A 26,576-nucleotide genomic window follows, 5' to 3' on the forward strand; every position below is an offset into this window, starting at 1 on the left:
CAACCAAAAGTGTAAAATAATGTTTTAGGAGCTGTTTCTAGACAACCAAAGTGTCAAATAATGGTTAGAAGCTGTTTTTCAACAACCAAAAGTGTCAAATAATGTTTTAGGAGCTGTTTCTCAACAACCAAAAGTGTAAAATAATGTTTTAGGAGCTGTTTCTCAACAACCAAAGTGTCAAATAATGGTTAGAAGCTGTTTTTCAACAACCAAAAGTGTCAAATAATGTTTTAGGAGCTGTTTCTCAACAACCAAAAGTGTAAAATAATGTTTTAGGAGCTGTTTCTCAACAACCAAAGTGTCAAATAATGGTTAGAAGCTGTTTTTCAACAACCAAAAGTGTCAAATAATGTTTTAGGAGCTGTTTCTCAACAACCAAAAGTGTCAAATAATGTTTTAGGAGCTGTTTCTCAACAACCAAAGTGTCAAATAATGGTTAGAAGCTGTTTTTCAACAACCAAAAGTGTCAAATAATGTTTTAGGAGCTGTTTCTCAACAACCAAAAGTGTCAAATAATGTTTTAGGAGCTGTTTCTCAACAACCAAAGTGTCAAATAATGGTTAGAAGCTGTTTTTCAACAACCAAAAGTGTCAAATAATGTTTTAGGAGCTGTTTCTCAACAACCAAAGTGTCAAACAATGGTTAGAAGCTGTTTTTCAACAACCAAAAGTGTCAAATAATGTTTTAGGAGCTGTTTCTCAACAACCAAAAGTGTAAAATAATGTTTTAGGAGCTGTTTCTAGACAACCAAAGTGTCAAATAATGGTTAGAAGCTGTTTTTCAACAACCAAAAGTGTCAAATAATGTTTTAGGAGCTGTTTCTCAACAACCAAAAGTGTCAAATAATGTTTTAGGAGCTGTTTCTCAACAACCAAAATAATTTGCCTCCCAAAATAATTTGCCAAAATAATTTGCCTCCCAAAATAATTTGCCTCCCAAAATAATTTGCCTGCGAAAATAATTTGCCAAAATAATTTGCCTCCCAAAATAATTTGCCTCCCAAAATAATTTGCCTCCCAAAATAATTTGCCAAAATAATTTGCCTCCCAAAATAATTTGCCAAAATAATTTGCCTCCCAAAATAATTTGCCAAAATAATTTGCCTCCCAAAATAATTTGCCTCCCAAAATAATTTGCCTCCCAAAATAATTTGCCTGCCAAAATAATTTGCCAAAATAATTTGCCTCCCAAAATAATTTGCCTCCCAAAATAATCTGCCAAAATAATTTGCCTCCCAAAATAATTTGCCTCCCAAAATAATTTGCCAAAATAATTTGCCAAAATAATTTGCCAAAATAATTTGCCAAAATAATTTGCCTCCCAAAATAATTTGCCTCCCAAAATAATTTGCCAAAATAATTTGCCTCCCAAAATAATTTGCCAAAATAATTTGCCTCCCAAAATAATTTGCCTCCCAAAATAATTTGCCAAAATAATTTGCCTCCCAAAATAATTTGCCTCCCAAAATAATTTGCCTCCCAAAATAATTTGCCAAAATAATTTGCCTCCCAAAATAATTTGCCAAAATAATTTGCCTCCCAAAATAATTTGCCTCCCAAAATAATTTGCCAAAATAATTTGCCTCCCAAAATAATTTGCCTCCCAAAATAATTTGCCTCCCAAAATAATTTGCCTCCCAAAATAATTTGCCTCCCAAAATAATTTGCCTCCCAAAATAATTTGCCAAAATAATTTGCCAAAATAATTTGCCAAAATAATTTGCCTCCCAAAATAATTTGCCTCCCAAAATAATTTGCCAAAATAATTTGCCTCCCAAAATAATTTGCCAAAATAATTTGCCTCCCAAAATATTTTGCCAAAATAATTTGCCTCCCAAAATAATTTGCCTCCCAAAATAATTTGCCTCCCAAAATAATTTGCCAAAATAATTTGCCTCCCAAAATAATTTGCCAAAATAATTTGCCAAAATAATTTGCCAAAATAATTTGCCAAAATAATTTGCCAAAATAATTTGCCTCCCAAAATAATTTGCCTCCCAAAATAATTTGCCTCCCAAAATAATTTGCCAAAATAATTTGCCTCCCAAAATAATTTGCCTCCCAAAATAATTTGCCTCCCAAAATAATTTGCCAAAATAATTTGCCTCCCAAAATAATTTGCCAAAATAATTTGCCTCCCAAAATAATTTGCCTCCCAAAATAATTTGCCTCCCAAAATAATTTGCCTCCCAAAATAATTTGCCTCCCAAAATAATTTGCCTCCCAAAATAATTTGCCTGCCAAAATAATTTGCCTGCCAAAATAATTTGCCTCCCAAAATAATTTGCCTCCCAAAATAATTTGCCTCCCAAAATAATTTGCCAAAATAATTTGCCTCCCAAAATAATTTGCCAAAATAATTTGCCAAAATAATTTGCCAAAATAATTTGCCTCCCAAAATAATTTGCCTCCCAAAATAATTTGCCTCCCAAAATAATTTGCCAAAATAATTTGCCTCCCAAAATAATTTGCCAAAATAATTTGCCTCCCAAAATAATTTGCCAAAATAATTTGCCTCCCAAAATAATTTGCCAAAATAATTTGCCTCCCAAAATAATTTGCCTCCCAAAATATTTTGCCTCCCAAAATAATTTGCCTCCCAAAATAATTTGCCTCCCAAAATAATTTGCCTCACAAAATAATTTGCCTCACAAAATAATTTAGGAGCTGGTTCTCAACAACCAAAGTGTCAAATAATGGTTAGAAGCTGTTTTTCAACAACCAAAAGTGTCAAATAATGTTTTAGGAGCTGTTTCTCAACAACCAAAAGTGTAAAATAATGTTTTAGGAGCTGTTTCTCAACAACCAAAGTGTCAAATAATGGTTAGAAGCTGTTTTTCAACAACCAAAAGTGTCAAATAATGTTTTATGAGCTGTTTCTCAACAACCAAAAGTGTCAAATAATGTTTTAGGAGCTGTTTCTCAACAACCAAAGTGTCAAATAATGGTTAGAAGCTGTTTTTCAACAACCAAAAGTGTCAAATAATGTTTTAGGAGCTGTTTCTCAACAACCAAAAGTGTAAAATAATGTTTTAGGAGCTGTTTCTCAACAACCAAAGTGTCAAATAATGGTTAGAAGCTGTTTTTCAACAACCAAAAGTGTCAAATAATGTTTTAGGAGCTGTTTCTCAACAACCAAAAGTGTAAAATAATGTTTTAGGAGCTGTTTCTCAACAACCAAAGTGTCAAATAATGGTTAGAAGCTGTTTTTCAACAACCAAAAGTGTCAAATAATGTTTTAGGAGCTGTTTCTCAACAACCAAAAGTGTAAAATAATGTTTTAGGAGCTGTTTCTCAACAACCAAAGTGTCAAATAATGGTTAGAAGCTGTTTTTCAACAACCAAAAGTGTCAAATAATGTTTTAGGAGCTGTTTCTCAACAACCAAAAGTGTAAAATAATGTTTTAGGAGCTGTTTCTCAACAACCAAAGTGTCAAATAATGGTTAGAAGCTGTTTTTCAACAACCAAAAGTGTCAAATAATGTTTTAGGAGCTGTTTCTCAACAACCAAAAGTGTAAAATAATGTTTTAGGAGCTGTTTCTCAACAACCAAAGTGTCAAATAATGGTTAGAAGCTGTTTTTCAACAACCAAAAGTGTCAAATAATGTTTTAGGAGCTGTTTCTCAACAACCAAAAGTGTAAAATAATGTTTTAGGAGCTGTTTCTCAACAACCAAAGTGTCAAATAATGGTTAGAAGCTGTTTTTCAACAACCAAAAGTGTCAAATAATGTTTTAGGAGCTGTTTCTCAACAACCAAAAGTGTAAAATAATGTTTTAGGAGCTGTTTCTCAACAACCAAAGTGTCAAATAATGGTTAGAAGCTGTTTTTCAACAACCAAAAGTGTCAAATAATGTTTTAGGAGCTGTTTCTCAACAACCAAAAGTGTAAAATAATGTTTTAGGAGCTGTTTCTCAACAACCAAAGTGTCAAATAATGGTTAGAAGCTGTTTTTCAACAACCAAAAGTGTCAAATAATGTTTTAGGAGCTGTTTCTCAACAACCAAAAGTGTAAAATAATGTTTTAGGAGCTGTTTCTCAACAACCAAAGTGTCAAATAATGGTTAGAAGCTGTTTTTCATGAGTTGTTTTCTTCGACTAAAAATAAATACTACCTTTTTTCACTGACGAAAACTACATGGAAACTAAACGAAAACGAAGCTACGATGACTAAGACTAAATATATTGACAATTTCGTCAACAAATAAAAACTAGACTAACATGTTAACTCTAACAGGTGATGGAGAACCTCCTCAGGGCTCTGATGGAGCAGCCCAGTAACATGTTAACTTTGCCAAAATAATTTTCCTCCCAAAATAATTTGCCTGCCAAAATAATTTGCCTCCCAAAATAATTTGCCTCCCAAAATAATTTGCCTCCCAAAATAATTTGCCTCCCAAAATAATTTGCCAAAATAATTTGCCAAAATAATTTGCCTCCCAAAATAATTTGCCAAAATAATTTGCCTCCAAAAATAATTTGCCAAAATAATTTGCCTCCCAAAATAATTTGCCAAAATAATTTGCCTCCCAAAATAATTTGCCTCCCAAAATAATATGCCTCCCAAAATAATTTGCCTCCCAAAATAATTTGCCTCCCAAAATAATTTGCCAAAATAATTTGCCAAAATAATTTGCCAAAATAATTTGCCTCCCAAAATAATTTGCCAAAATAATTTGCCTCCCAAAATAATTTGCCTCCCAAAATATTTTGCCAAAATAATTTGCCTCCCAAAATAATTTGCCTCCCAAAATAATTTGCCTCCCAAAATAATTTGCCAAAATAATTTGCCTCCCAAAATAATTTGCCTCCCAAAATAATTTGCCTCCCAAAATAATTTGCCAAAATAATTTGCCTCCCAAAATAATTTGCCTCCCAAAATAATTTGCCTCCCAAAATAATTTGCCTCCCAAAATAATTTGCCTCCCAAAATAATTTGCCAAAATAATTTGCCAAAATAATTTGCCAAAATAATTTGCCTCCCAAAATAATTTGCCTCCCAAAATAATTTGCCAAAATAATTTGCCTCCCAAAATAATTTGCCAAAATAATTTGCCTCCCAAAATATTTTGCCAAAATAATTTGCCTCCCAAAATAATTTGCCTCCCAAAATAATTTGCCTCCCAAAATAATTTGCCAAAATAATTTGCCTCCCAAAATAATTTGCCAAAATAATTTGCCAAAATAATTTGCCAAAATAATTTGCCAAAATAATTTGCCTCCCAAAATAATTTGCCTCCCAAAATAATTTGCCTCCCAAAATAATTTGCCAAAATAATTTGCCTCCCAAAATAATTTGCCTCCCAAAATAATTTGCCTCCCAAAATAATTTGCCAAAATAATTTGCCTCCCAAAATAATTTGCCAAAATAATTTGCCTCCCAAAATAATTTGCCTCCCAAAATAATTTGCCATAATAATTTGCCTCCAAAAATAATTTGCCTCCCAAAATAATTTGCCAAAATAATTTGCCTCCCAAAATAATTTGCCAAAATAATTTGCCTCCCAAAATAATTTGCCTCCCAAAATAATATGCCTCCCAAAATAATTTGCCTCCCAAAATAATTTGCCTCCCAAAATAATTTGCCAAAATAATTTGCCAAAATAATTTGCCTCCCAAAATAATTTGCCAAAATAATTTGCCTCCCAAAATAATTTGCCTCCCAAAATAATTTGCCAAAATAATTTGCCTCCCAAAATAATTTGCCTCCCAAAATAATTTGCCTCCCAAAATAATTTGCCTCCCAAAATAATTTGCCTCCCAAAATAATTTGCCTGCCAAAATAATTTGCCTGCCAAAATAATTTGCCTCCCAAAATAATTTGCCTCCCAAAATAATTTGCCTCCCAAAATAATTTGCCAAAATAATTTGCCTCCCAAAATAATTTGCCAAAATAATTTGCCAAAATAATTTGCCAAAATAATTTGCCTCCCAAAATAATTTGCCTCCCAAAATAATTTGCCTCCCAAAATAATTTGCCAAAATAATTTGCCTCCCAAAATAATTTGCCAAAATAATTTGCCTCCCAAAATAATTTGCCAAAATAATTTGCCTCCCAAAATAATTTGCCAAAATAATTTGCCTCCCAAAATAATTTGCCTCCCAAAATATTTTGCCTCCCAAAATAATTTGCCTCCCAAAATAATTTGCCTCCCAAAATAATTTGCCTCACAAAATAATTTGCCTCACAAAATAATTTAGGAGCTGGTTCTCAACAACCAAAGTGTCAAATAATGGTTAGAAGCTGTTTTTCAACAACCAAAAGTGTCAAATAATGTTTTAGGAGCTGTTTCTCAACAACCAAAAGTGTAAAATAATGTTTTAGGAGCTGTTTCTCAACAACCAAAGTGTCAAATAATGGTTAGAAGCTGTTTTTCAACAACCAAAAGTGTCAAATAATGTTTTATGAGCTGTTTCTCAACAACCAAAAGTGTCAAATAATGTTTTAGGAGCTGTTTCTCAACAACCAAAGTGTCAAATAATGGTTAGAAGCTGTTTTTCAACAACCAAAAGTGTCAAATAATGTTTTAGGAGCTGTTTCTCAACAACCAAAAGTGTAAAATAATGTTTTAGGAGCTGTTTCTCAACAACCAAAGTGTCAAATAATGGTTAGAAGCTGTTTTTCAACAACCAAAAGTGTCAAATAATGTTTTAGGAGCTGTTTCTCAACAACCAAAAGTGTAAAATAATGTTTTAGGAGCTGTTTCTCAACAACCAAAGTGTCAAATAATGGTTAGAAGCTGTTTTTCAACAACCAAAAGTGTCAAATAATGTTTTAGGAGCTGTTTCTCAACAACCAAAAGTGTAAAATAATGTTTTAGGAGCTGTTTCTCAACAACCAAAGTGTCAAATAATGGTTAGAAGCTGTTTTTCAACAACCAAAAGTGTCAAATAATGTTTTAGGAGCTGTTTCTCAACAACCAAAAGTGTAAAATAATGTTTTAGGAGCTGTTTCTCAACAACCAAAGTGTCAAATAATGGTTATGCCTCCCAAAATAATTTGCCAAAATAATTTGCCTCCCAAAATAATTTGCCAAAATAATTTGCCTCCCAAAATAATTTGCCTCCCAAAATAATTTGCCATAATAATTTGCCTCCAAAAATAATTTGCCTCCCAAAATAATTTGCCAAAATAATTTGCCTCCCAAAATAATTTGCCAAAATAATTTGCCTCCCAAAATAATTTGCCTCCCAAAATAATATGCCTCCCAAAATAATTTGCCTCCCAAAATAATTTGCCTCCCAAAATAATTTGCCAAAATAATTTGCCAAAATAATTTGCCTCCCAAAATAATTTGCCAAAATAATTTGCCTCCCAAAATAATTTGCCTCCCAAAATAATTTGCCAAAATAATTTGCCTCCCAAAATAATTTGCCTCCCAAAATAATTTGCCTCCCAAAATAATTTGCCTCCCAAAATAATTTGCCTCCCAAAATAATTTGCCTCCCAAAATAATTTGCCTGCCAAAATAATTTGCCTGCCAAAATAATTTGCCTCCCAAAATAATTTGCCTCCCAAAATAATTTGCCTCCCAAAATAATTTGCCAAAATAATTTGCCTCCCAAAATAATTTGCCAAAATAATTTGCCAAAATAATTTGCCAAAATAATTTGCCAAAATAATTTGCCTCCCAAAATAATTTGCCTCCCAAAATAATTTGCCTCCCAAAATAATTTGCCAAAATAATTTGCCTCCCAAAATAATTTGCCAAAATAATTTGCCTCCCAAAATAATTTGCCAAAATAATTTGCCTCCCAAAATAATTTGCCAAAATAATTTGCCTCCCAAAATAATTTGCCAAAATAATTTGCCTCCCAAAATAATTTGCCTCCCAAAATATTTTGCCTCCCAAAATAATTTGCCTCCCAAAATAATTTGCCTCCCAAAATAATTTGCCTCACAAAATAATTTGCCTCACAAAATAATTTAGGAGCTGGTTCTCAACAACCAAAGTGTCAAATAATGGTTAGAAGCTGTTTTTCAACAACCAAAAGTGTCAAATAATGTTTTAGGAGCTGTTTCTCAACAACCAAAAGTGTAAAATAATGTTTTAGGAGCTGTTTCTCAACAACCAAAGTGTCAAATAATGGTTAGAAGCTGTTTTTCAACAACCAAAAGTGTCAAATAATGTTTTATGAGCTGTTTCTCAACAACCAAAAGTGTCAAATAATGTTTTAGGAGCTGTTTCTCAACAACCAAAGTGTCAAATAATGGTTAGAAGCTGTTTTTCAACAACCAAAAGTGTCAAATAATGTTTTAGGAGCTGTTTCTCAACAACCAAAAGTGTAAAATAATGTTTTAGGAGCTGTTTCTCAACAACCAAAGTGTCAAATAATGGTTAGAAGCTGTTTTTCAACAACCAAAAGTGTCAAATAATGTTTTAGGAGCTGTTTCTCAACAACCAAAAGTGTAAAATAATGTTTTAGGAGCTGTTTCTCAACAACCAAAGTGTCAAATAATGGTTAGAAGCTGTTTTTCAACAACCAAAAGTGTCAAATAATGTTTTAGGAGCTGTTTCTCAACAACCAAAAGTGTAAAATAATGTTTTAGGAGCTGTTTCTCAACAACCAAAGTGTCAAATAATGGTTAGAAGCTGTTTTTCAACAACCAAAAGTGTCAAATAATGTTTTAGGAGCTGTTTCTCAACAACCAAAAGTGTAAAATAATGTTTTAGGAGCTGTTTCTCAACAACCAAAGTGTCAAATAATGGTTAGAAGCTGTTTTTCATGAGTTGTTTTCTTCGACTAAAAATAAATACTACCTTTTTTCACTGACGAAAACTACATGGAAACTAAACGAAAACGAAGCTACGATGACTAAGACTAAATATATTGACAATTTCGTCAACAAATAAAAACTAGACTAACATGTTAACTCTAACAGGTGATGGAGAACCTCCTCAGGGCTCTGATGGAGCAGCCCAGTAACATGTTAACTTTGCCAAAATAATTTTCCTCCCAAAATAATTTGCCTGCCAAAATAATTTGCCTCCCAAAATAATTTGCCTCCCAAAATAATTTGCCTCCCAAAATAATTTGCCAAAATAATTTGCCAAAATAATTTGCCAAAATAATTTGCCTCCCAAAATAATTTGCCAAAATAATTTGCCTCCAAAAATAATTTGCCTCCCAAAATAATTTGCCAAAATAATTTGCCTCCCAAAATAATTTGCCTCCCAAAATAATATGCCTCCCAAAATAATTTGCCTCCCAAAATAATTTGCCTCCCAAAATAATTTGCCAAAATAATTTGCCAAAATAATTTGCCTCCCAAAATAATTTGCCAAAATAATTTGCCTCCCAAAATAATTTGCCTCCCAAAATAATTTGCCTCCCAAAATAATTTGCAAAATAATTTGCCAAAATAATTTGCCTCCCAAAATAATTTGCCAAAATAATTTGCCTCCCAAAATAATTTGCCAAAATAATTTGCCTCCCAAAATAATTTGCCTCCCAAAATAATTTGCCTCCCAAAATATTTTGCCAAAATAATTTGCCTCCCAAAATAATTTGCCTCCCAAAATAATTTGCCTCCCAAAATAATTTGCCTGCCAAAATAATTTGCCTGCCAAAATAATTTGCCTCCCAAAATAATTTGCCTCCCAAAATAATTTGCCAAAATAATTTGCCTCCCAAAATAATTTGCCAAAATAATTTGCCAAAATAATTTGCCAAAATAATTTGCCAAAATAATTTGCCAAAATAATTTGCCTCCCAAAATAATTTGCCTCCCAAAATAATTTGCCTCCCAAAATAATTTGCCAAAATAATTTGCCTCCCAAAATAATTTGCCAAAATAATTTGCCTCCCAAAATAATTTGCCAAAATAATTTGCCTCCCAAAATAATTTGCCAAAATAATTTGCCTCCCAAAATAATTTGCCTCCCAAAATATTTTGCCTCCCAAAATAATTTGCCTCCCAAAATAATTTGCCTCCCAAAATAATTTGCCTCACAAAATAATTTGCCTCACAAAATAATTTAGGAGCTGGTTCTCAACAACCAAAGTGTCAAATAATGGTTAGAAGCTGTTTTTCAACAACCAAAAGTGTCAAATAATGTTTTAGGAGCTGTTTCTCAACAACCAAAAGTGTAAAATAATGTTTTAGGAGCTGTTTCTCAACAACCAAAGTGTCAAATAATGGTTAGAAGCTGTTTTTCAACAACCAAAAGTGTCAAATAATGTTTTATGAGCTGTTTCTCAACAACCAAAAGTGTCAAATAATGTTTTAGGAGCTGTTTCTCAACAACCAAAGTGTCAAATAATGGTTAGAAGCTGTTTTTCAACAACCAAAAGTGTCAAATAATGTTTTAGGAGCTGTTTCTCAACAACCAAAAGTGTAAAATAATGTTTTAGGAGCTGTTTCTCAACAACCAAAGTGTCAAATAATGGTTAGAAGCTGTTTTTCAACAACCAAAAGTGTCAAATAATGTTTTAGGAGCTGTTTCTCAACAACCAAAAGTGTAAAATAATGTTTTAGGAGCTGTTTCTCAACAACCAAAGTGTCAAATAATGGTTAGAAGCTGTTTTTCAACAACCAAAAGTGTCAAATAATGTTTTAGGAGCTGTTTCTCAACAACCAAAAGTGTAAAATAATGTTTTAGGAGCTGTTTCTCAACAACCAAAGTGTCAAATAATGGTTAGAAGCTGTTTTTCAACAACCAAAAGTGTCAAATAATGTTTTAGGAGCTGTTTCTCAACAACCAAAAGTGTAAAATAATGTTTTAGGAGCTGTTTCTCAACAACCAAAGTGTCAAATAATGGTTAGAAGCTGTTTTTCATGAGTTGTTTTCTTCGACTAAAAATAAATACTACCTTTTTTCACTGACGAAAACTACATGGAAACTAAACGAAAACGAAGCTACGATGACTAAGACTAAATATATTGACAATTTCGTCAACAAATAAAAACTAGACTAACATGTTAACTCTAACAGGTGATGGAGAACCTCCTCAGGGCTCTGATGGAGCAGCCCAGTAACATGTTAACTTTGCCAAAATAAATTTCCTCCCAAAATAATTTGCCTGCCAAAATAATTTGCCTCCCAAAATAATTTGCCTCCCAAAATAATTTGCCTCCCAAAATAATTTGCCTCCCAAAATAATTTGCCTCCCAAAATAATTTGCCAAAATAATTTGCCTCCCAAAATAATTTGCCAAAATAATTTGCCTCCAAAAATAATTTGCCTCCCAAAATAATTTGCCAAAATAATTTGCCTCCCAAAATAATTTGCCTCCCAAAATAATATGCCTCCCAAAATAATTTGCCTCCCAAAATAATTTGCCTCCCAAAATAATTTGCCAAAATAATTTGCCAAAATAATTTGCCTCCCAAAATAATTTGCCAAAATAATTTGCCTCCCAAAATATTTTGCCAAAATAATTTGCCTCCCAAAATAATTTGCCTCCCAAAATAATTTGCCTCCCAAAATAATTTGCCAAAATAATTTGCCTCCCAAAATAATTTGCCTCCCAAAATAATTTGCCAAAATAATTTGCCTCCCAAAATAATTTGCCTCCCAAAATAATTTGCCTCCCAAAATAATTTGCCTCCCAAAATAATTTGCCAAAATAATTTGCCAAAATAATTTGCCAAAATAATTTGCCAAAATAATTTGCCTCCCAAAATAATTTGCCTCCCAAAATAATTTGCCTGCCAAAATAATTTGCCAAAATAATTTGCCTCCCAAAATAATTTGCCTCCCAAAATAATTTGCCTCCCAAAATAATTTGCCTCCCAAAATAATTTGCAAAATAATTTGCCAAAATAATTTGCCTCCCAAAATAATTTGCCAAAATAATTTGCCTCCCAAAATAATTTGCCAAAATAATTTGCCTCCCAAAATAATTTGCCTCCCAAAATAATTTGCCTCCCAAAATATTTTGCCAAAATAATTTGCCTCCCAAAATAATTTGCCTCCCAAAATAATTTGCCTCACAAAATAATTTGCCTCACAAAATAATTTGCCAAAATAATTTGCCTCCCAAAATAATTTGCCTCCCAAAATAATTTGCCTCCCAAAATAATTTGCCTCCCAAAATAATTTGCCAAAATAATTTGCCTCCCAAAATAATTTGCCAAAATAATTTGCCTCCCAAAATAATTTGCCAAAATAATTTGCCTCCCAAAATAATTTGCCAAAATAATTTGCCTCCCAAAATAATTTGCCAAAATAATTTGCCAAAATAATTTGCCAAAATAATTTGCCAAAATAATTTGCCTCCCAAAATAATTTGCCTCCCAAAATAATTTGCCTCCCAAAATAATTTGCCTCACAAAATAATTTAGGAGCTGGTTCTCAACAACCAAAGTGTCAAATAATGGTTAGAAGCTGTTTTTCAACAACCAAAAGTGTCAAATAATGTTTTAGGAGCTGTTTCTCAACAACCAAAAGTGTAAAATAATGTTTTAGGAGCTGTTTCTCAACAACCAAAGTGTCAAATAATGGTTAGAAGCTGTTTTTCAACAACCAAAAGTGTCAAATAATGTTTTATGAGCTGTTTCTCAACAACCAAAAGTGTCAAATAATGTTTTAGGAGCTGTTTCTCAACAACCAAAGTGTCAAATAATGGTTAGAAGCTGTTTTTCAACAACCAAAAGTGTCAAATAATGTTTTAGGAGCTGTTTCTCAACAACCAAAAGTGTAAAATAATGTTTTAGGAGCTGTTTCTCAACAACCAAAGTGTCAAATAATGGTTAGAAGCTGTTTTTCAACAACCAAAAGTGTCAAATAATGTTTTAGGAGCTGTTTCTCAACAACCAAAAGTGTAAAATAATGTTTTAGGAGCTGTTTCTCAACAACCAAAGTGTCAAATAATGGTTAGAAGCTGTTTTTCAACAACCAAAAGTGTCAAATAATGTTTTATGAGCTGTTTCTCAACAACCAAAAGTGTCAAATAATGTTTTAGGAGCTGTTTCTCAACAACCAAAGTGTCAAATAATGGTTAGAAGCTGTTTTTCAACAACCAAAAGTGTCAAATAATGTTTTAGGAGCTGTTTCTCAACAACCAAAAGTGTAAAATAATGTTTTAGGAGCTGTTTCTCAACAACCAAAGTGTCAAATAATGGTTAGAAGCTGTTTTTCAACAACCAAAAGTGTCAAATAATGTTTTAGGAGCTGTTTCTCAACAACCAAAAGTGTAAAATAATGTTTTAGGAGCTGTTTCTCAACAACCAAAGTGTCAAATAATGGTTAGAAGCTGTTTTTCAACAACCAAAAGTGTCAAATAATGTTTTAGGAGCTGTTTCTCAACAACCAAAAGTGTAAAATAATGTTTTAGGAGCTGTTTCTCAACAACCAAAGTGTCAAATAATGGTTAGAAGCTGTTTTTCAACAACCAAAAGTGTCAAATAATGTTTTAGGAGCTGTTTCTCAACAACCAAAAGTGTAAAATAATGTTTTAGGAGCTGTTTCTCAACAACCAAAGTGTCAAATAATGGTTAGAAGCTGTTTTTCAACAACCAAAAGTGTCAAATAATGTTTTAGGAGCTGTTTCTCAACAACCAAAAGTGTAAAATAATGTTTTAGGAGCTGTTTCTCAACAACCAAAGTGTCAAATAATGGTTAGAAGCTGTTTTTCAACAACCAAAAGTGTCAAATAATGTTTTAGGAGCTGTTTCTCAACAACCAAAAGTGTAAAATAATGTTTTAGGAGCTGTTTCTCAACAACCAAAGTGTCAAATAATGGTTAGAAGCTGTTTTTCAACAACCAAAAGTGTCAAATAATGTTTTAGGAGCTGTTTCTCAACAACCAAAAGTGTCAAATAATGTTTTAGGAGCTGTTTCTCAACAACCAAAGTGTCAAATAATGGTTAGAAGCTGTTTTTCAACAACCAAAAGTGTCAAATAATGTTTTAGGAGCTGTTTCTCAACAACCAAAAGTGTCAAATAATGTTTTAGGAGCTGTTTCTCAACAACCAAAGTGTCAAATAATGGTTAGAAGCTGTTTTTCAACAACCAAAAGTGTCAAATAATGTTTTAGGAGCTGTTTCTCAACAACCAAAGTGTCAAACAATGGTTAGAAGCTGTTTTTCAACAACCAAAAGTGTCAAATAATGTTTTAGGAGCTGTTTCTCAACAACCAAAAGTGTAAAATAATGTTTTAGGAGCTGTTTCTAGACAACCAAAGTGTCAAATAATGGTTAGAAGCTGTTTTTCAACAACCAAAAGTGTCAAATAATGTTTTAGGAGCTGTTTCTCAACAACCAAAAGTGTCAAATAATGTTTTAGGAGCTGTTTCTCAACAACCAAAATAATTTGCCTCCCAAAATAATTTGCCAAAATAATTTGCCTCCCAAAATAATTTGCCTCCCAAAATAATTTGCCTGCGAAAATAATTTGCCAAAATAATTTGCCTCCCAAAATAATTTGCCTCCCAAAATAATTTGCCAAAATAATTTGCCTCCCAAAATAATTTGCCAAAATAATTTGCCTCCCAAAATAATTTGCCAAAATAATTTGCCTCCCAAAATAATTTGCCTCCCAAAATAATTTGCCTCCCAAAATAATTTGCCTGCCAAAATAATTTGCCAAAATAATTTGCCTCCCAAAATAATTTGCCTCCCAAAATAATCTGCCAAAATAATTTGCCTCCCAAAATAATTTGCCTCCCAAAATAATTTGCCAAAATAATTTGCCAAAATAATTTGCCTCCCAAAATAATTTGCCTCCCAAAATAATTTGCCAAAATAATTTGCCTCCCAAAATAATTTGCCAAAATAATTTGCCAAAATAATTTGCCTCCCAAAATAATTTGCCAAAATAATTTGCCTCCCAAAATAATTTGCCTCCCAAAATAATTTGCCTCCCAAAATAATTTGCCAAAATAATTTGCCAAAATAATTTGCCAAAATAATTTGCCAAAATAATTTGCCTCCCAAAATAATTTGCCTCCCAAAATAATTTGCCTCCCAAAATAATTTGCCAAAATAATTTGCCTCCCAAAATAATTTGCCTCCCAAAATAATTTGCCTCCCAAAATAATTTGCCTCCCAAAATAATTTGCCAAAATAATTTGCCAAAATAATTTGCCAAAATAATTTGCCAAAATAATTTGCCTCCCAAAATAATTTGCCTCCCAAAATAATTTGCCAAAATAATTTGCCTCCCAAAATAATTTGCCAAAATAATTTGCCAAAATAATTTGCCTCCCAAAATATTTTGCCAAAATAATTTGCCTCCCAAAATAATTTGCCTCCCAAAATAATTTGCCTCCCAAAATAATTTGCCTCCCAAAATAATTTGCCTCCCAAAATAATTTGCCAAAATAATTTGCCTCCCAAAATAATTTGCCTCCCAAAATAATTTGCCTCCCAAAATAATTTGCCTCCCAAAATAATTTGCCAAAATAATTTGCCTCCCAAAATAATTTGCCAAAATAATTTGCCAAAATAATTTGCCTCCCAAAATAATTTGCCTCCCAAAATAATTTGCCATAATAATTTGCCTCCAAAAATAATTTGCCAAAATAATTTGCCTCCCAAAATAATTTGCCAAAATAATTTGCCTCCCAAAATAATTTGCCAAAATAATTTGCCTCCCAAAATAATTTGCCTCCCAAAATAATATGCCTCCCAAAATAATTTGCCTCCCAAAATAATTTGCCAAAATAATTTGCCAAAATAATTTGCCTCCCAAAATAATTTGCCTCCCAAAATAATTTGCCTCCCAAAATATTTTGCCAAAATAATTTGCCAAAATAATTTGCCTCCCAAAATAATTTGCCAAAATAATTTGCCTCCCAAAATAATTTGCCTCCCAAAATAATTTGCCTCCCAAAATAATTTGCCTCCCAAAATAATTTGCCTCCCAAAATAATTTGCCTCCCAAAATAATTTGCCAAAATAATTTGCCTCCCAAAATAATTTGCCTCCCAAAATAATTTGCCTCCCAAAATATTTTGCCAAAATAATTTGCCTCCCAAAATAATTTGCCTCCCAAAATAATTTGCCAAAATAATTTGCCTCCCAAAATAATTTGCCAAAATAATTTGCCAAAATAATTTGCCAATATAATTTGCCAAAATAATTTGCCAAAATAATTTGCCTCCCAAAATAATTTGCCAAAATAATTTGCCTCCCAAAATAATTTGCCACCCAAAATAATTTGCCTCCCAAAATAATTTGCCAAAATAATTTGCCTCCCAAAATAATTTGCCAAAATAATTTGCCTCCCAAAATAATTTGCCTCCCAAAATAATTTGCCAAAATAATTTGCCTCCCAAAATAATTTGCCTCCCAAAATAATTTGCCTCCCAAAATAATTTGCCTCCCAAAATAATTTGCCAAAATAATTTGCCTCCCAAAATAATTTGCCAAAATAATTTGCCTCCCAAAATAATTTGCCAAAATAATTTGCCTCCCAAAATAATTTGCCAAAATAATTTGCCTCCCAAAATAATTTGCCTCCCAAAATAATTTGCCTCCCAAAATAATTTGCCTCCCAAAATAATTTAGGAGCTGGTTCTCAACAACCAAAGTGTCAAATAATGGTTAGAAGCTGTTTTTCAACAACCAAAAGTGTCAAATAATGTTTTAGGAGCTGTTTCTCAACAACCAAAAGTGTAAAATAATGTTTTAGGAGCTGTTTCTCAACAACCAAAGTGTCAAATAATGGTTAGAAGCTGTTTTTCAACAACCAAAAGTGTCAAATAATGTTTTAGGAGCTGTTTCTCAACAACCAAAAGTGTAAAATAATGTTTTAGGAGCTGTTTCTCAACAACCAAAGTGTCAAATAATGGTTAGAAGCTGTTTTTCAACAACCAAAAGTGTCAAATAATGTTTTAGGAGCTGTTTCTCAACAACCAAAAGTGTAAAATAATGTTTTAGGAGCTGTTTCTCAACAACCAAAGTGTCAAATAATGGTTAGAAGCTGTTTTTCAACAACCAAAAGTGTCAAATAATGTTTTAGGAGCTGTTTCTCAACAACCAAAAGTGTAAAATAATGTTTTAGGAGCTGTTTCTCAACAACCAAAGTGTCAAATAATGGTTAGAAGCTGTTTTTCAACAACCAAAAGTGTCAAATAATGTTTTAGGAGCTGTTTCTCAACAACCAAAAGTGTAAAATAATGTTTTAGGAGCTGTTTCTCAACAACCAAAGTGTCAAATAATGGTTAGAAGCTGTTTTTCAACAACCAAAAGTGTCAAATAATGTTTTAGGAGCTGTTTCTCAACAACCAAAAGTGTAAAATAATGTTTTAGGAGCTGTTTCTCAACAACCAAAGTGTCAAATAATGGTTAGAAGCTGTTTTTCAACAACCAAAAGTGTCAAATAATGTTTTAGGAGCTGTTTCTCAACAACCAAAAGTGTAAAATAATGTTTTAGGAGCTGTTTCTCAACAACCAAAGTGTCAAATAATGGTTAGAAGCTGTTTTTCAACAACCAAAAGTGTCAAATAATGTTTTAGGAGCTGTTTCTCAACAACCAAAAGTGTAAAATAATGTTTTAGGAGCTGTTTCTCAACAACCAAAGTGTCAAATAATGGTTAGAAGCTGTTTTTCAACAACCAAAAGTGTCAAATAATGTTTTAGGAGCTGTTTCTCAACAACCAAAAGTGTCAAATAATGTTTTAGGAGCCGTTTCTCAACAACCAAAGTGTCAAATAATGGTTAGAAGCTGTTTTTCAACAACCAAAAGTGTCAAATAATGTTTTAGGAGCTGTTTCTCAACAACCAAAAGTGTCAAATAATGTTTTAGGAGCTGTTTCTCAACAACCAAAGTGTCAAATAATGGTTAGAAGCTGTTTTTCAACAACCAAAAGTGTCAAATAATGTTTTAGGAGCTGTTTCTCAACAACCAAAGTGTCAAACAATGGTTAGAAGCTGTTTTTCAACAACCAAAAGTGTCAAATAATGTTTTAGGAGCTGTTTCTCAACAACCAAAAGTGTAAAATAATGTTTTAGGAGCTGTTTCTCAACAACCAAAGTGTCAAACAATGGTTAGAAGCTGTTTTTCAACAACCAAAAGTGTCAAATAATGTTTTAGGAGCTGTTTTTCAACAACCAAAAGTGTCAAATAATGTTTTAGGAGCTGTTTCTCAACAACCAAAAGTGTAAAATAATGTTTTAGGAGCTGTTTCTCAACAACCAAAGTGTCAAATAATGGTTAGAAGCTGTTTTTCAACAACCAAAAGTGTCAAATAATGTTTTAGGAGCTGTTTCTCAACAACCAAAAGTGTAAAATAATGTTTTAGGAGCTGTTTCTCAACAACCAAAGTGTCAAATAATGGTTAGAAGCTGTTTTTCAACAACCAAAAGTGTCAAATAATGTTTTAGGAGCTGATTCTCAACAACCAAAAGTGTAAAATAATGTTTTAGGAGCTGTTTCTCAACAACCAAAGTGTCAAATAATGGTTAGAAGCTGTTTTTCAACAACCAAAAGTGTCAAATAATGTTTTAGGAGCTGTTTCTCAACAACCAAAAGTGTAAAATAATGTTTTAGGAGCTGTTTCTCAACAACCAAAGTGTCAAATAATGGTTAGAAGCTGTTTTTCAACAACCAAAAGTGTCAAATAATGTTTTAGGAGCTGTTTCTCAACAACCAAAAGTGTAAAATAATGTTTTAGGAGCTGTTTCTCAACAACCAAAGTGTCAAATAATGGTTAGAAGCTGTTTTTCAACAACCAAAAGTGTCAAATAATGTTTTAGGAGCTGTTTCTCAACAACCAAAAGTGTCAAATAATGTTTTAGGAGCCGTTTCTCAACAACCAAAGTGTCAAATAATGGTTAGAAGCTGTTTTTCAACAACCAAAAGTGTCAAATAATGTTTTAGGAGCTGTTTCTCAACAACCAAAAGTGTCAAATAATGTTTTAGGAGCTGTTTCTCAACAACCAAAGTGTCAAATAATGGTTAGAAGCTGTTTTTCAACAACCAAAAGTGTCAAATAATGTTTTAGGAGCTGTTTCTCAACAACCAAAGTGTCAAACAATGGTTAGAAGCTGTTTTTCAACAACCAAAAGTGTCAAATAATGTTTTAGGAGCTGTTTCTCAACAACCAAAAGTGTAAAATAATGTTTTAGGAGCTGTTTCTAGACAACCAAAGTGTCAAATAATGGTTAGAAGCTGTTTTTCAACAACCAAAAGTGTCAAATAATGTTTTAGGAGCTGTTTCTCAACAACCAAAAGTGTCAAATAATGTTTTAGGAGCTGTTTCTCAACAACCAAAATAATTTGCCTCCCAAAATAATTTGCCAAAATAATTTGCCTCCCAAAATAATTTGCCTCCCAAAATAATTTGCCTGCGAAAATAATTTGCCAAAATAATTTGCCTCCCAAAATAATTTGCCTCCCAAAATAATTTGCCTCCCAAAATAATTTGCCTCCCAAAATAATTTGCCAAAATAATTTGCCTCCCAAAATAATTTGCCTCCCAAAATAATTTGCCTGCCAAAATAATTTGCCAAAATAATTTGCCTCCCAAAATAATCTGCCAAAATAATTTGCCTCCCAAAATAATTTGCCTCCCAAAATAATTTGCCAAAATAATTTGCCAAAATAATTTGCCTCCCAAAATAATTTGCCTCCCAAAATAATTTGCCTCCCAAAATAATTTGCCAAAATATTTTGCCTCCCAAAATAATTTGCCTCCCAAAATAATTTGCCAAAATAATTTGCCAAAATAATTTGCCAAAATAATTTGCCAAAATAATTTGCCTCCCAAAATAATTTGCCTCCCAAAATAATTTGCCAAAATAATTTGCCTCCCAAAATAATTTGCCTCCCAAAATAATTTGCCTCCCAAAATAATTTGCCAAAATAATTTGCCTCCCAAAATAATTTGCCAAAATAATTTGCCTCCCAAAATAATTTGCCTCCCAAAATAATTTGCCAAAATAATTTGCCTCCCAAAATAATTTGCCTCCCAAAATAATTTGCCTCCCAAAATAATTTGCCTCCCAAAATAATTTGCCTCCCAAAATAATTTGCCTCCCAAAATAATTTGCCTGCCAAAATAATTTGCCTCCCAAAATAATTTGCCAAAATAATTTGCCTCCCAAAATAATTTGCCAAAATAATTTGCCTCCCAAAATAATTTGCCAAAATAATTTGCCTCCCAAAATAATTTGCCAAAATAATTTGCCTCCCAAAATATTTTGCCAAAATAATTTGCCTCCCAAAATAATTTGCCTCCCAAAATAATTTGCCTCCCAAAATAATTTGCCTCCCAAAATAATTTGCCAAAATAATTTGCCAAAATAATTTGCCTCCCAAAATAATTTGCCAAAATAATTTGCCAAAATAATTTGCCAAAAATAATTTGCCAAAATAATTTGCCTCCCAAAATAATTTGCCAAAATAATTTGCCTCCCAAAATAATTTGCCAAAATAATTTGCCTCCCAAAATAATTTGCCTCCCAAAATAATTTGCCTCCCAAAATAATTTGCCAAAATAATTTGCCAAAATAATTTGCCAAAATAATTTGCCAAAATAATTTGCCAAAATAATTTGCCTCCCAAAATAATTTGCCTCCCAAAATAATTTGCCAAAATAATTTGCCTCCCAAAATAATTTGCCTCCCAAAATAATTTGCCTCCCAAAATAATTTGCCAAAATAATTTGCCTCCCAAAATAATTTGCCTCCCAAAATAATTTGCCTCCCAAAATAATTTGCCTGCCAAAATAATTTGCCAAAATAATTTGCCTCCCAAAATAATTTGCCTCCCAAAATAATTTGCCTCCCAAAATATTTTGCCAAAATAATTTGCCTCCCAAAATAATTTGCCTCCCAAAATAATTTGCCTCCCAAAATAATTTGCCAAAATAATTTGCCAAAATAATTTGCCTCCCAAAATAATTTGCCAAAATAATTTGCCAAAATAATTTGCCAAAATAATTTGCCTCCCAAAATAATTTGCCAAAATAATTTGCCTCCCAAAATAATTTGCCTCCCAAAATAATTTGCCAAAATAATTTGCCTCCCAAAATAATTTGCCTCCCAAAATAATTTGCCTCCCAAAATAATTTGCCAAAATAATTTGCCAAAATAATTTGCCTCCCAAAATAATTTGCCTCCCAAAATAATTTGCCTCCCAAAATAATTTGCCTCCCAAAATAATTTGCCTCCCAAAATAATTTGCCTCCCAAAATAATTTGCCTCCCAAAATAATTTGCCTCCCAAAATAATTTGCCTCCCAAAATAATTTGCCAAAATAATTTGCCTCCCAAAATAATTTGCCAAAATAATTTGCCTCCCAAAATAATTTGCCAAAATAATTTGCCAAAATAATTTGCCAAAATAATTTGCCTCCCAAAATAATTTGCCAAAATAATTTGCCAAAATAATTTGCCTCCCAAAATAATTTGCCTCCCAAAATAATTTGCCAAAATAATTTGCCTCCCAAAATAATTTGCCACCCAAAATAATTTAGGAGCTGGTTCTCAACAACCAAAGTGTCAAATAATGGTTAGAAGCTGTTTTTCAACAACCAAAAGTGTCAAATAATGTTTTAGGAGCTGTTTCTCAACAACCAAAAGTGTAAAATAATGTTTTAGGAGCTGTTTCTCAACAACCAAAGTGTCAAATAATGGTTAGAAGCTGTTTTTCAACAACCAAAAGTGTCAAATAATGTTTTAGGAGCTGTTTCTCAACAACCAAAAGTGTCAAATAATGTTTTAGGAGCTGTTTCCCAACAACCAAAGTGTCAAATAATGGTTAGAAGCTGTTTTTCAACAACCAAAAGTGTCAAATAATGTTTTAGGAGCTGTTTCTCAACAACCAAAAGTGTAAAATAATGTTTTAGGAGCTGTTTCTCAACAACCAAAGTGTCAAATAATGGTTAGAAGCTGTTTTTCAACAACCAAAAGTGTCAAATAATGTTTTAGGAGCTGTTTCTCAACAACCAAAAGTGTAAAATAATGTTTTAGGAGCTGTTTCTCAACAACCAAAGTGTCAAATAATGGTTAGAAGCTGTTTTTCAACAACCAAAAGTGTCAAATAATGTTTTAGGAGCTGTTTCTCAACAACCAAAAGTGTAAAATAATGTTTTAGGAGCTGTTTCTCAACAACCAAAGTGTCAAATAATGGTTAGAAGCTGTTTTTCAACAACCAAAAGTGTCAAATAATGTTTTAGGAGCTGTTTCTCAACAACCAAAAGTGTCAAATAATGTTTTAGGAGCTGTTTCTCAACAACCAAAGTGTCAAATAATGGTTAGAAGCTGTTTTTCAACAACCAAAAGTGTCAAATAATGTTTTAGGAGCTGTTTCTCAACAACCAAAAGTGTAAAATAATGTTTTAGGAGCTGTTTCTCAACAACCAAAAGTGTAAAATAATGTTTTAGGAGCTGTTTCTCAACAACCAAAGTGTCAAATAATGGTTAGAAGCTGTTTTTCAACAACCAAAAGTGTCAAATAATGTTTTAGGAGCTGTTTCTCAACAACCAAAAGTGTAAAATAATGTTTTAGGAGCTGTTTCTCAACAACCAAAGTGTCAAATAATGGTTAGAAGCTGTTTTTCAACAACCAAAAGTGTCAAATAATGTTTTAGGAGCTGTTTCTCAACAACCAAAAGTGTAAAACAATGTTTTAGGAGCTGTTTCTCAACAACCAAAGTGTCAAATAATGGTTAGAAGCTGTTTTTCAACAACCAAAAGTGTCAAATAATGTTTTAGGAGCTGTTTCTCAACAACCAAAAGTGTAAAATAATGTTTTAGGAGCTGTTTCTCAACAACCAAAGTGTCAAATAATGGTTAGAAGCTGTTTTTCAACAACCAAAAGTGTCAAATAATGTTTTAGGAGCTGTTTCTCAACAACCAAAAGTGTAAAATAATGTTTTAGGAGCTGTTTCTCAACAACCAAAGTGTCAAATAATGTTTAGAAGCTGTTTTTCAACAACCAAAAGTGTCAAATAATGTTTTAGGAGCTGTTTCTCAACAACCAAAAGTGTCAAATAATGTTTTAGGAGCTGTTTCTCAACAACCAAAGTGTCAAATAATGGTTAGAAGCTGTTTTTCAACAACCAAAAGTGTCAAATAATGTTTTATGAGCTGTTTCTCAACAACCAAAAGTGTCAAATAATGTTTTAGGAGCTGTTTCTCAACAACCAAAGTGTCAAATAATGGTTAGAAGCTGTTTCTCAACAACCAAAAGTGTCAAATAATGTTTTAGGAGCTGTTTCTCAACAACCAAAGTGTCAAATAATGGTTAGAAGCTGTTTTTCAACAACCAAAAGTGTAAAATAATGTTTTAGGAGCTGTTTCTAGACAACCAAAGTGTCAAATAATGGTTAGAAGCTGTTTTTCAACAACCAAAAGTGTCAAATAATGTTTTAGGAGCTGTTTCTCAACAACCAAAAGTGTCAAATAATGTTTTAGGAGCTGTTTCTCAACAACCAAAATAATTTGCCAAAATAATTTGCCTCCCAAAATAATTTGCCAAAATAATTTGCCTCCCAAAATAATTTGCCTCCCAAAATAATTTGCCTCCCAAAATAATTTGCCTCACAAAATAATTTGCCAAAATAATTTGCCTCCCAAAATAATTTGCCAAAATAATTTGCCAAAATAATTTGCCTCCCAAAATAATTTGCCAAAATAATTTGCCTCCCAAAATAATTTGCCTCCCAAAATAATTTGCCTCCCAAAATAATTTGCCTCCCAAAATAATTTGCCTCCTAAAATAATTTGCCTCCCAAAATAATTTGCCTCCCAAAATAATTTGCCTCCCAAAATAATTTGCCTCCCAAAATAATTTGCCTCCCAAAATAATTTGCCTCCCAAAATAATTTGCAAAATAATTTGCCAAAATAATTTGCCTCCCAAAATAATTTGCAAAATAATTTGCCAAAATAATTTGCCTCCCAAAATAATTTGCCAAAATAATTTGCCTACCAAAATAATTTGCCTCCCAAAATAATTTGCCTCCCAAAATAATTTGCCAAAATAATTTGCCTCCCAAAATAATTTGCCAAAATAATTTGCCTCCCAAAATAATTTGCCAAAATAATTTGCCTCCCAAAATAATTTGCCTCCCAAAATAATTTGCCTCCCAAAATAATTTGCCATAATTTGCCTCCCAAAATAATTTGCCTCCCAAAATAATTTAGGAGCTGGTTCTCAACAACCAAAGTGTCAAATAATGGTTAGAAGCTGTTTTTCAACAACCAAAAGTGTCAAATAATGTTTTAGGAGCTGTTTCTCAACAACCAAAAGTGTCAAATAATGTTTTAGGAGCTGTTTCTCAACAACCAAAGTGTCAAATAATGGTTAGAAGCTGTTTTTCAACAACCAAAAGTGTCAAATAATGTTTTAGGAGCTGTTTCTCAACAACCAAAAGTGTAAAATAATGTTTTAGGAGCTGTTTCTCAACAACCAAAGTGTCAAATAATGGTTAGAAGCTGTTTTTCAACAACCAAAAGTGTCAAATAATGTTTTAGGAGCTGTTTCTCAACAACCAAAAGTGTAAAATAATGTTTTAGGAGATGTTTCTCAACAACCAAAGTGTCAAATAATGGTTAGAAGCTGTTTTTCAACAACCAAAAGTTTCAAATAATGTTTTAGGAGCTGTTTCTCAACAACCAAAAGTGTAAAATAATGTTTTAGGAGCTGTTTCTCAACAACCAAAGTGTCAAATAATGGTTAGAAGCTGTTTTTCAACAACCAAAAGTGTCAAATAATGTTTTAGGAGCTGTTTCTCAACAACCAAAAGTGTAAAATAATGTTTTAGGAGCTGTTTCTCAACAACCAAAGTGTCAAATAATGGTTAGAAGCTGTTTTTCAACAACCAAAAGTGTCAAATAATGTTTTAGGAGCTGTTTCTCAACAACCAAAAGTGTAAAATAATGTTTTAGGAGCTGTTTCTCAACAACCAAAGTGTCAAATAATGGTTAGAAGCTGTTTTTCAACAACCAAAAGTGTCAAATAATGTTTTAGGAGCTGTTTCTCAACAACCAAAAGTGTAAAATAATGTTTTAGGAGCTGTTTCTCAACAACCAAAGTGTCAAATAATGGTTAGAAGCTGTTTTTCAACAACCAAAAGTGTCAAATAATGTTTTAGGAGCTGTTTTTCAACAACCAAAAGTGTAAAACAATGTTTTAGGAGCTGTTTCTCAACAACCAAAGTGTCAAATAATGGTTAGAAGCTGTTTTTCAACAACCAAAAGTGTCAAATAATGTTTTAGGAGCTGTTTCTCAACAACCAAAAGTGTAAAATAATGTTTTAGGAGCTGTTTCTCAACAACCAAAGTGTCAAATAATGGTTAGAAGCTGTTTTTCAACAACCAAAAGTGTCAAATAATGTTTTAGGAGCTGTTTCTCAACAACCAAAGTGTCAAATAATGGTTAGACGCTGTTTTTCAACAACCAAAAGTGTCAAATAATGTTTATGAGCTGTTTCTCAACAACCAAAAGTGTCAAATAATGTTTTAGGAGCTGTTTCTCAACAACCAAAGTGTCAAATAATGGTTAGAAGCTGTTTTTCAACAACCAAAAGTGTCAAATAATGTTTTAGGAGCTGTTTCTCAACAACCAAAAGTGTAAAATAATGTTTTAGGAGCTGTTTCTCAACAACCAAAGTGTCAAATAATGGTTAGAAGCTGTTTTTCAACAACCAAAAGTGTCAAATAATGTTTTAGGGGCTGTTTCTCAACAACCAAAAGTGTAAAATAATGTTTTAGGAGCTGTTTCTCAACAACCAAAGTGTCAAATAATGGTTAGAAGCTGTTTTTCAACAACCAAAAGTGTCAAATAATGTTTTAGGAGCTGTTTCTCAACAACCAAAAGTGTAAAATAATGTTTTAGGAGCTGTTTCTCAACAACCAAAGTGTCAAATAATGGTTAGAAGCTGTTTTTCAACAACCAAAAGTGTCAAATAATGTTTTAGGAGCTGTTTCTCAACAACCAAAAGTGTAAAATAATGTTTTAGGAGCTGTTTCTCAACAACCAAAGTGTCAAATAATGGTTAGAAGCTGTTTTTCAACAACCAAAAGTGTCAAATAATGTTTTAGGAGCTGTTTCTCAACAACCAAAAGTTTAAAATAATGTTTTAGGAGCTGTTTCTCAACAACCAAAGTGTCAAATAATGGTTAGAAGCTGTTTTTCAACAACCAAAAGTGTCAAATAATGTTTTAGGAGCTGTTTCTCAACAACCAAAAGTGTAAAATAATGTTTTAGGAGCTGTTTCTCAACAACCAAAGTGTCAAATAATGGTTAGAAGCTGTTTTTCAACAACCAAAAGTGTCAAATAATGTTTTAGGAGCTGTTTCTCAACAACCAAAAGTGTCAAATAATGTTTTAGGAGCTGTTTCTCAACAACCAAAGTGTCAAATAACGGTTAGAAGCTGTTTTTCAACAACCAAAAGTGTCAAATAATGTTTTAGGAGCTGTTTCTCAACAACCAAAGTGTCAAATAATGGTTAACAGCTGTTTTTCAACGTTAACTCTAACAGGTGATGGAGAACCTCCTCAGGGCTCTGATGGAGCAGCCCAGTAACGCTCATCCCAAACTGCTGCTGAGACGCACAGAGTCCATCGTGGAGAAGCTGCTGACCAACTGGATGTCCATCTGTCTCTACGGCTTCCTCAGGGTCTGTCTGTCTGACTGTCTGTACTGTACTGTACTGTACTGTACTGTACTGTACTGTA

At 32.3% G+C, this 26,576-nt stretch overlaps 1 protein-coding gene across 1 annotated transcript in view; it reads left to right on the forward strand.

Annotated features, from left to right (window-relative positions):
* Window positions 1–26,576, forward strand: part of LOC308310986 (plexin-C1-like) — a 78,539-nt gene that overhangs the window by 39,436 nt on the left and 12,527 nt on the right. The window contains exon 25 of the mRNA XM_080757479.1: window positions 26,381–26,518. Coding sequence (XP_080613605.1) covers window positions 26,381–26,518 — 138 coding nt within the window. The remainder of the gene's footprint in view (window positions 1–26,380; window positions 26,519–26,576) is intronic.

Source organism: Protomyctophum bolini, assembly GCF_963924005.1.
Source record: "Protomyctophum bolini genome assembly, chromosome: 23".
NCBI classification, from domain to species: Eukaryota; Metazoa; Chordata; class Actinopteri; order Myctophiformes; family Myctophidae; genus Protomyctophum; species Protomyctophum bolini.